At 57.1% G+C, this 11091-nt stretch overlaps 1 protein-coding gene across 1 annotated transcript; it reads right to left on the bottom strand.

The window, feature by feature from the left end:
- Positions 1-1732: 1732 nt before the first annotated feature.
- On the bottom strand, positions 1733-5640 carry R3HDML (R3H domain containing like). The gene is made up of 5 exons (XM_074157482.1): positions 5380-5640; positions 3873-3991; positions 3264-3396; positions 2015-2130; positions 1733-1865 (listed from the first exon to the last, which is right to left on the bottom strand). Exons 1-5 carry the CDS (start codon positions 5638-5640, stop codon positions 1733-1735), a joined length of 762 nt encoding a protein of 253 aa, XP_074013583.1.
- Between the last annotated feature and the right edge of the window lie 5451 nt (positions 5641-11091).

Here is an 11091-nt window from a genome sequence, read left to right as displayed (position 1 = left end):
GGGTGGCTGGATCCGTCTCCGCAGCGCCCCAGGTGCTGCCAGTTTTTGTGCCATCGCCCGCCCACGATGGGAAAACCAGGGCTAAGCCTGCCTGCGGGCAAGGGGCTGAGCCTGCCAGTGGGCAAGGGGCCATGGGATGAACCGTGGGGGCTGGCACAGTCAGAGCAGAGCCCGGCCGAGGCACAAGGGGTGAAACACCCTGGCCATGGGTCAGGGCTTGTCCCCACAGTGCAAAGCTGGAGGGTGACTTGGGGATGGGGAGCCACAGGGATGCTGCGGTGGGATGCAGGGTGGTGCCCTGAGTGCGGGACCAGGGGACAGGGTATTTGCAGCTCCCTTCTGTCTCTCTCTGCTCCCCACATTGGGGGGACCCGCAAGGCACCGCAGCTGTTCATGGACACCTGTGCTCCCTCCTGGATGGCAGCACCCAGGTGAGGCGCCGGGCACCGCATGGTCCAGGGTTCACAGATGCGGTCCCCGACCTTGAGGCAGAGCCCCTGTGTTCCTGGTGGCTCCATGGCAGGAGCAGCCCCTGCTCCTGGGGGCTGCAGGGAGGGAAGCAGGGCCGTGTGTTGCTGAGATGATGCCAAATATGTGGGGCATCCAGGGCTGGAGCAGAAAAAGTGATCGTCTGGCAGCACAGGGCCTCCTGTATGTCTCGGGAAAGGGCTGGGTTGGAGAAGGCACTGAGGGGTCCCTTCCAGTCCCAGGACTCCCCAGCACCCCAGCTACTGAAACCCTGCAGCCCTAAGGATACAAAATTAGGGATATCTGCCTCTCTGGATGGGAATGCACATCCCAAGGGAGCGTGCAGCGGGAAGGGGTGAATGGGGAGGGGGCTGCCGGGATGCGGTGGGCTGCAGCGCAGGAATTAGCAGCTGGGGACTCAGACCCAAGGCTGGGAATGTGGGCACCCCTGAGTTTTCTGAGTGCTGAGAGGTCCTGGAGAGGGAGGGGATGTGGATAACAGGGTCCTCAGTAGCATTGGGGGTGAGACAGGGCAGTGGGGTGGCAGAGGGCAGCCTGGAGGGGACAGGGAGCTTGTGGCTCTCCAGCATCATCATCACCAGGTGTCCCAGCAGTGCTGGCTTCTCCCACACGATGGAGCAAAGTACCCAGGCATCTCCTGTGGCCGTGGCCCGTGGCATCACTGAGGGCTTCTGCACCCCTTCGCTGTTTACCCCCAAAACCAGAGCAAAGGCGCCAGCTCGGTGTTACCCCGAGGCGCCAGGCTGCGAGTGAGGGAGGACCAACACGAGCACGGGGGTCTCCAGGCTGCTTTATTGGGGGGCTCAGAGCCAGGAGCTCTGTGGCCAGACGGACTGCCGTGGAGCAGGGGGCACGCTCGGAGCTCCCCACTGGTCCTCCAGCCGCTCGCCAAGAGGGGAACATCTTGGTGTTCACTTACACCAGCCTTAGCACAGGTCGGGGGCAGTGGGGAAAGACCCCCAAGCCCACAGGGCAGGGATCACACCAGCCAGCCCTGCTCCCTCCATGCACCCCCAAACCATCCTTATTTCATTAAACAGGGACCTGAACCAGCCCTATTCCCCCCAAAGTGGGAAGCAGCCGGACAATGCGAGAGGTGTGTTAAAAAAGCAGTTTCCTACTTGGCACTAGGGATGAAGCAGGTTGGACAACCAGGCTGCTGGGGGGGGGGGGGGTCACTGTTATAAATAATTCTGGTTTAGCCCATTCCCACTCCTGGGGGCTTCCTCGCAGGGCTGCAGCCCTAGAACCAGCTGACTTGGTTGGATTTGAGTCCAGTGAAGCACATGTTGTTGGAGCAGCCCCCGCCATATGTGGGGGGGCAGGCTGAGCACGGCCGCCCCACCTTGTATGGTGCTTCTCCCAGCCAATTGCCCCTAAAAAGAGAGGAGGGCATCACCTCTGAGCCCCATCGCCTCGCCACTGGCACCGGAGCGAGGAGGAGGATGGCACAGGGTGGTTGGGGGGGGGGGGACGGGACGACTTCCTGTAACTTACTTGAACTTCAAGTAAGTTCATCACTTACTTGATGGCGTAGTTGCAGACGAGGAGGACGGCGTGCCGCCATGTGCTGCCCCACACCTGCACGTTGGCGCAGGTGCTGAGGGCACAGCCCAGACGGCTGGAGGATGCCCACACCATCTGCACCGGGACAGAGAACAGGCGCTGTCAGTGACTGCCCACCTAGGGGTCCCATGGCCGGTCACCCTGGGACCCCAGCACAGGGCTCCGTCCCACCAGGAGACCACATCCCACCTGCCCTGGATTTCTCAGGCTGGATGCTGTGCCCGTCACGGGCAGTGCTTTGTCACTAGAGGGTGATTTCTCACTGTCCATCTTCTGCCAACAGCCTGTGCTGCCCTGCAAGGGGCTGCCTTGCCAAGCTCACTTAAATGAGCAGCAGGGTCTGGGTCACTTCTCCGATTTACCCAAATTAGTTCCCAAACCTCACCAGTAGCTTACCCTGCACATGGGGAGGTGAAACAGAAGCAGAAGCTCCTTCTAAAGCCTCTCCAGGCTGAATTTCTTCCTTAAAAAAATGTATCACCTTTCCCATTGGCAACCCGGAGCATCCCCGAGCATTCTCATGGACGAACTACACAGGGATGCAGTTGCTCAGGTAAAGGTTGGAGCCATGCAGAGGAGGTAATTAGGGGCTGGCACAGCTTTATCACCGAGCAGGGGAGCAGAGGGAGGTTTTCCACCTTGTGCCAGCCAGGCAGCCAGTGAATGTGCCAGGGGACAGAGGGGCTGCATTCCCAGGGAACCAAACATGGCTGGGTGCTGTAAAGCCACTCCACGACAGAGGAGAGGATTCATCTCGGCAAAAGCACAAAGGGGATTCTTTTTTTCCTCCACCTTTGAGGTCCCAGTGGGGTAATAAAGAGAAAAAAGCCAAAGCAGGGAAAAAAGCTTAGAAAAAATGAAAACCTCCCAGCCAACTGGCCAGAAGGTCCCAGCTGCACTTGAGTGGAGTGTAAGCCCCTGGGACCTCCATGCAAGAAGCCCAATTCCTGCAGGGGGGCCAGGGTGGGAGCGCATCGCCGGCAGCTGCCTGCACCCCTCCAGCAAGCACGCTGCCTGCTGCCAGCCCCACTCCCTGATTTGGAGCCAGCAGCTGCCAGGATTTGATCCTGGATCCCAGCTGCTGCTGGGAGAAGGGATGCTCCCTGCACGGGGCTGGGGAGGGGGGGGTTGTAGCAGCCCGAAGCGCTCTGATCTGCCCTTGGTTTGCAGGTAGGTCCTGGGGGGTTGTGGGGGGCTTTGGTGCTCACCTGTGTGTAGTGGCTGCAGACAGAGCCACTGCATTTGGAGGGGCAGCGGGGGTTGCACTCACGGGGGTGGGGGAAAGAGTAGTGCTGCTTCTCCTGGTGCCACGATTTCACCATGTCCACGACAGAGTGGTACCTGCAAAAGGTGCCCTGCGTAAGGTGGATCACATTCCTGGGTGTGGAAGAGGAGGGGGAGGAACGCTCCACATAGAGGGAATGGGGAAAAGAAGTGGGATGGAGCGGGATCAATGATGTCCTTGTGCAAAGTCCACTCGTGCTCCAGGCCAGAAGACCTGGCCCTCTCTGGAGGCACCTGAGCACTCAGCTGCATGGTGGAGATCCAGGACCCACATCCCCCTGGTCTGTGTGCCCAGCAGAGAGGGGATTGATGCTATGCTCCCCAAATGAGCAGCAGGCACCTCTGGTTTCCCACGTTTACCCTGCTGCAAGAGCTGGACCCTCCTCTCCACCCTGGGGGGTCTTGATGTGCCTCTTGATTGCATCCCAGTCCTCTGCAACCCCAGCTCAGAACCTCTCTGCTCCTCAACCAAGGAGGTGCTGCTGCTCCTCCTCCATCGTCATGGGGTGTGGGGGCTTCCCAGGAACACTCACCTGCCCGAGTGGATGGAGAGGTTCTGCCCCACGTATTTCATCAGCTGGGGGGGGCCGTGGTCCCACAGGCAGCGCGCAGCCCATGCCTCCGCCGCCCTGGCCAGCCGCTCATCCCACACCTGGCCAGGAGGAAAGGAAAAGGGCAGGCAGGGATTTCGGGTGCCCAGAGGAGAGGAGAAACCCGCTGCCTTGGGCTCAGGGGGCATTTCTGAACACCCATGGGTGTCCAAAAAATATGACTCGACATCAGGCTGGGAAAAGCCTGCAGGAAGCAGGGCAGCATGTCCAGGAGCAATGAACCACCTCAGCTGCCCACCACAGCTCCCGGGCACAGAGACTGCCCACTGCCCAGGCAGAGAACGGATGCCCTGAAGCAGTGCAAGCCCTGTGTGTGTGATTCCATCTGGGAATGCGCTCTTTCGGCAGAAGGTGGAGTGGAATTCGGGGGTGAAACCCTGCAGCCCTGTGCCACCACCGCAGCTCGCAGCCATCTCCAGCCTTTCACCGCAGCCCTGGCCGCAGACTAACCGGTGAGGACAGCTGGTTCCTTCATGCATTATTTAAAGGTTCCTCACCCATCCTGAACTGCTTTGGGGAGATGCCCGGGAGTTATTTTGGAAGGCAGGAATTTAGATCAAGCAAAAGCAGTGCAGGATGCTCCTGGGCATGTCTGACCTGCTGTGGTACCCAACAAGCTGGGCTGCCACCGGTATCTCCCAAACCAGCATCCAGGGACCACCCAGCTGCTCTGTCGGAGCTCTGGTCCCCTCCCTGGGAGTAGAGCAGCACGTAGCACCTCCTGCACCAAGGGTCCCACTCTGCCAGCTGAAATCCCTCCTCTTGGTGGCTCCCCATCGCTCCTCCCTTTAGGGCTGGAGCTTAGGAGCTCCAAGCAGGGCAGTGACAACATGGGGAAAGCTCTGCGTCCGGAGGAGGTGCCCAACCCGATGAGGCTGCTCAGTCCCTCTCTGTCTCACTCCTGGATGTTTCTTTTCCCAGGGGCTGACATCCCTGGGCACACTCCTGCACCAGCTCCCAAGGGACCCTGGAGCTTGAGATGGGGCCATCCCTCCTGGCTGAAGTTAGGGGAAATGCTCCCACCTGCATTTTGGCTTTGGACCTGAGTTTTTCATGCTTGTAACCACCTCCCTTCCCCTAATCCTACCTCTGCAGCTCGGCTGGATGGATCCTGCCATGCCACAGCCAACAAGCTCCCAGATGTCCCAGGCACAGGACCAGGAGTGGCATCAGGTGAAAACATCACCCCGTTGGGACTCCAAGCCTTGTGTGCAGAGGCTGCAGGGTCTGCCCTGCACCAGGGATGCGAAATGTCCCTTGGGACAGGAGTGCATCTGCCAACCCAAGGGCAGCACCCTGACATCCCCATGTGTGGGTGCCCTGTCCGCCCCCCCCAGGGTGGGTACCCACATCACGGGTGAGCCCCTTGACCCTATGGCAGCAGCCAAGAGCTGTGGATCCCCAAACACCCTGCCAGAATCCAACTCACCATATACTCCATGTTGGCAGCCGGGGGGGAAACCTGTGACCGCACTTGGTTGTGGTAGTCCAAAATGACGCTCATGTCACGGGGGGAGAGGTATCGCTTCCGACGGCTCCGGGGGACCCCCATGCCCCACAGCAGGCCCTTGGGTCTGCCCCCGGGGGGGGACAGGAGCTCGGTGGCGTTGGGCAGCAGGAAGGAGCTGGACTGCTGTGTGGTCCAGAAGCCCAATGCGGTGAGGTACAGGGGCAAGTGGAGCACGGCCATGCTCACCCAGCCGGCGGGATCGCCTGGCCGCTTCCTGCTCCCGCACGGAGTTAAGCAAGGACAAAACAGATCACCAGTCCCCACTGCCAGAGCGTGGATCTAGGAGAGAAACAACACAGGCACCGCTCAGGTTTGCGGTTCACATGCAAACACCACTTCCCAAAATAAGATGGAAATAAATTTTCCTTTTTTTGTTTTCCTTTTCAAATAATTTTTAAAATTAATCTCTTCAATAACCTCATTTATCACAGCAAATTCCCCAGGACTGGCAGAGAGGTGGCTGGGGAATTGGTTTTCGTGTTATTTCTTTAAAGAAAAACAGACCAAAATCAGTACAAAATCTCCCCCGTTTTTCCACTTATTGCACGTACCTGCCAGGCAGGGGCTAATTAGGAGCATGCTGAGATATTCACTGCAGCCGCCTACCCTGTTACTTCCCAGGCATTTGATGTGTTGAGTAAATCCCCAGCACAAATGGAAATCTCATACACATACAGAAACGCACCACAAGTTTTAAAAGCATCGACGAGAAATCCTAACGATTCTTTATCTCAGGGAAAGAAAAAGAAACCATCGCAAAAAACAGAATAATTAAAAAAAAAAGAGAGAAAAATGCCGGAATATCTCCTCATCTGTCAGCCGATGCACCTCCTAACATCCCTGCCAGCCCTTCCCCGGAGCAGCGGGGAGGATGTTCCCCCGGCTACATACCTTGAGGACTGAGCCAAGAGCAGCCGAGCCCGGTGGCGGTGGCAGCCGGTGGGATTGACCTTTGCGAACAACCTGCTGGGGCAGATGCCGGGGGGAGGTTTAGCCTAGTCCCGCCGGGCAGCCCACCGCGGCATCTGACGCAAAAGCTGCATCTTAACTCTTCCCCCGGGGAATGTCCTGAAGTTTGGAAGGAGCCCCGCTTGGAGATTTATAGGCTGGTGGATGCATCCGCGCGCAGGGGCGCGCACGCAGCACGCTGAGCCCTGCACGGTGCCGGCGGGGGGAAGCCAGCAGAGCCCCGCTCACATCTCCAGCGGGCAGAGGGGCTACTGGTTGGATGCTGCTGGGGGGGCTTCCGGCTGCCTACGGGGAGAGATTCCCAGAATCATCTCTCCCCTGTTCATCCCCCTCCCTGTCCCCAGCTGGGGTCTCGCTGGGAGTGGGGCATAGGGAAGTGAATCCAGGTTGACAAGGGGGTTTTGCCCTGGGAAGGGGCAGCAGGGCTGGCACACACCAGGAGACCCAGCACGACCTGAGCAGATGGCAGAGATGTCCCTTGCCACGGGTGGCTGGGAGGGGACTTTGCATGTCCCTGGGCTAGCAGCTCTCCCCATTAGAAGTGAAGCCACTGGCTGGGTGGGTTCCCCAAGGACTAGGGTTTGCCACAGCCCTGGGGGGGCTCTGCCCCTGTCCCCACCACTGATCTAGGCTGGTGATACCCAGCCAGGGGCATCTCATCAGGGGAAAAGAGCCCTTCCTCTGCGGGCTGTGCTCTGTCCCCAGGGAGGGGAAATGGCTGCAGAAGTCTGAAAGCTGTAGACAATCCTGCAGCATTAAGTGTGTTTCCCTATAACATCCCAGCGGTCACAGTGCCTGGGGCCAGCTGAATTATTGCAGGTCACAAAAATGCAAGCCTGGCAGGCTGGAGGGGCTGCTTACAATGCCCATCACATCTCTTCCTCCTGTCGTGTTCGGAGCCAGAGCAAGCAGCCATGTGTGAGCCGTGGCAGAGCTCACTGCCATCATTGCCCCATGCCACGATGTCCTAGATAAGCAGGGTGCTTGTCCCACACCTTGCCAGGGCACAGGTGGGTTTTGAGCCAGGATTTGTTTTTTTGGGGAGCACAGAGGCAAAACTCCCTCTCCTGAGCTGGTGGGAGGCATGGAGATGGAGGCACAGAGCTGAGACCAGAGCGTACCCAGGAGAAAGCTGGTGCTCAGACAGGGAGACGAGGAGGAGAGGAGGAGGCAGTCCCACAGGAGCAGCCCATTACTCCTTCTCAGGTCCTGTCCTGTCTTGGGACTGATGGCACATCATAGAGCCCAGCTGGCCTCACCCACAGTCCCCAGAACCTGCAGTGTAACAGAAGCCACCCAGGAGCTCAGGGGCGAGCAGACCCAAGTGTGGAGCGGGAATAACACTCAGGTGCTGAGCTGATGTGCTATGGCAATACAGCCTCACCCTGCTCTGAGCCTCTGCTGAAATAGTCCCCCATGTATATTTTTCCTGGCATCTGCTCTCCCGTAAAGCAAGTCAAGATGCTGCGGGCCCCGGGGAGCAGCTGGAGACATGTGCAGGAGAGATATTTCCATCCACTTCCCACCCAACGGGTGGGATGATGATTGTGCCAGCGAGGAGACAGGGAAATCACTGCTGAGGCATCTCCAGCCACTTGGTGTGGAGAGCAGCATCATCCCCTGTGCTGGCAGGGCTGGGCATGCTGTGGGGGCTGTGCCATGCCACGGATGCCAGCACTGGGCACACTGGGGTGTCAGGGTGGCTCCCAGAGCCCACCAGCTTTCCAGGCTGCCTGTTGTAGTGGGTCTAACCAGCTCAGCTTCACCTTCCCAGCACCAGACCACCCCAAAAAACCGGTCACTTCTCCCCAGATGCTGCGCAAAGCGCCATCCCCAGTTTGTTGACACCCTGATTTTATGTTCATCCCTATGCCGAGGCGAGTGCCAGCTCCAGGGGCTGGTGGCAGGAACGTCCTTCGTACCACACCGGGACGGCACACACCAGGGCCGTCTCCCTCCACTCAACCTCAGCCATCAAATCTCTCATTAGTGAGGCTGGTGAAGGCGGTTTCATTCCCAGCGGATTAGAAAGGCAGATGGGGACACGCAGCAGCGATCTCAACTGGGCAGACTGGGGACGTGGTCCGGGCATACTGGGAGGAGCAGCTGCACACCAAGGCAGGAAGGGCACTGGGGCTGTGTTATGGGGAGGGTATTTTTAATGATTTATTATTTCACACAAGACAGAGCCCTGAGCAGTGAATTCTCGTCCAGCCCCATGAACTGCAAGGTTTTGCATTTAAGAATTTTTTTGCATTTTTTTGTTTCCCTGGGGCTCGGGGTGAGGAAACCCCCCGCAACTCCCACTGCCACGCAGCAGCCGAGCCGCAACGAGCCTCTGCGCGGAGACAAGGCGAGGGTTTTGTCTTGGGTGCAGGTTGAAAGCACTGCTTAATCAGCACTCCGCGAGACAATCCAAATTCCAGGAACTGGAAAGGGGTTTGTGTCCTTGCCAGGCGTAATATCCTGCAGCCCAGACTGGCCCGGCTGCCAAAGCACACGGTATCTGCAGCGAGGACCTTGCTGGGAGCCAAGAAGCACACGCATTCAGCTGGATACAGCAGCAAATTCTCATTTTAATGAGCACCGGGGGGAAGAGAAAGAGATAAATCTCTGGGTTCACAGCACTCTCTTGGCAGAGATGCCCACCGATGCTTTTAAGATTGACACACGTAGCAGCTCGCGCCAGAATAAGCTACAACGGGACTTGCAGGATTCCTCTGTCATGTTTGCTTCTCCCATCTGTTGGCTTCGGGCATCCCCCATCGCCCATGTACCAAGGTGGCAGGTGGTGACATGAGCCCACATAGGGCTGAGCAGGGCTTTGCCCTTTGCTGAGGCACGGGATCTGCTGTGGCCCCTGAGCATCCCTATGGCTGGAGGAGGTTGGTGTGTCTTCCCAGGGCAGGAGCCTTCTCTTTACTGGGGTAAAATAAAACAAAACAAAAGCCCTGTTTGAACAAAACTGTTTTCCCAGGTAATGCACAAACTCTGTCACTCTGGTAAAATACCCCCCTCTTATGAACTGGCAGAAAGGCTCGTTTTCCAGCTTTTGCTGAAAGGTGTTCATTTCCCCCAGTCCTGCCCCAAAACACCACCAGCAGCTCCAGCTACCTGGTGCCCACCCTGGCAGGGAAGGAAAGTGGGGCTTTTGATGGCTATTGCATTTCTAGGGCCCTGTAGAGGTCCAACACATCCAGAGTTTGGTTCCTGCTCATGCATTATGAAAGCAGATCTTCCTTCTGACTTAGAGGTCAGAAGATTTGATCTCTGTATATTGCGATGTGAGAAAATTCAGGCACATTTATTTGTGATCTCCCTGAAGTGAAACACCCCGCTGAGCTGTAACCCATCTGAGATCATTCCTGAGGTCTGAGGACTTCGGAGTCATCCTTCTTGCTAATTAGGACCTGCTTCTTGTAAACGTTGAATCCCTTTTTGAACCAAGCTGAGCCGTGGAGGAAGGGATGTGGAAAAGTCAGATCTCATGGTGAAGAGGTGACCTCCCAGGCTGCAGGAACCAGGGGGGTGAATTCTCACCTGCCAGCAGAACTGTACCCTTCTTGGTGCAGGGACACCGTGTTGGGATGGGCTCTTCCAAAGAATTCAGCCTTTCTTCATCAAAATTAAAGAAGTTTGGTAAGTATCGAACCCCTTCTCCCTGATATCTCAGACATTGCAGGAACAGAGCAAGTTTCTCAAAGGAAATTTCACAATTTTAATGAGAAGTAATTAAAATTGTGAATTTGCATCATATGAACCGTTCTTATTATCCACTGTTAAAACCTGGGATGGAGCAGGAAGCCAGGGTGCACTGCATGTTCACCTCACCTTCCCTCGCTGTGTCCACCAGGTCATTTCCACACCCAAGACCTTGCTTTCCTCACGCCAGTGCCGTACAGCCACACCAGGAAAGAGGCAAAACTGAGCACTGGGAGGAAACCTCAGGAGCAAACCCGAAGCAAGATAGCCCAGGTGCATTTGCCAGAGCTTGCAGGATTATTTATGAAGGCTTCGGTTATTCATTTCTACCAGATTTTTTCCTGACCCCAGGCCCATGTGAACCCTGCTGTTGGAAACTCTTTCCTAACCCACTTGGGCAGCAATCCTGTCTCCTGGGCAGCATTTCTGCGGCTCATGGCCAGCTGGAAGAAGCAGCGCAGCCCAGACTGTACACTACCAGCCCTTTGCAGAACATTTCACCTCTGCCGGGGCTGTGATTGCGGGTGGGAGGGGAGGGATGGTAGGAGGGAGGAGCACCTGAGCTGGCCATGGGGAACATCTCACGCTGGGGGTAGGGTACCACGTGTGTCACCCTGAATGTGCAGCCACGGCAGCAGGGACCACAGCGGAGACATCAGCAGGACAGGTTGGAGAGGGCCAAGTCTTCTTCAACCCTTATCTCAACTATGTAAGGTGTCATGGCCTGCCTACAGCAGCAGGCTAACACAGTGGCAGCACCTGCCTTTTAAAGCCTTGCCCATAATCTGGGGTTTGGAGCATAGCCATTAATTAACATGAGATGCTTCACTATGCTCTCCTGCTCTTTCCAATCACAAAGACATTGAACACCTCTCTGATTTGCAGGACTGTTTGCAATCCATGGATGTTGCTGTAAAATCCATCCATGGGATTGTTCCTGTGCCAGGGGCAGGCTCCTCC

Source organism: Numenius arquata, chromosome 12, assembly GCF_964106895.1.
Source record: "Numenius arquata chromosome 12, bNumArq3.hap1.1, whole genome shotgun sequence".
NCBI classification, from domain to species: Eukaryota; Metazoa; Chordata; class Aves; order Charadriiformes; family Scolopacidae; genus Numenius; species Numenius arquata.
This window is presented reverse-complemented; position numbering and strand designations above follow the sequence as displayed.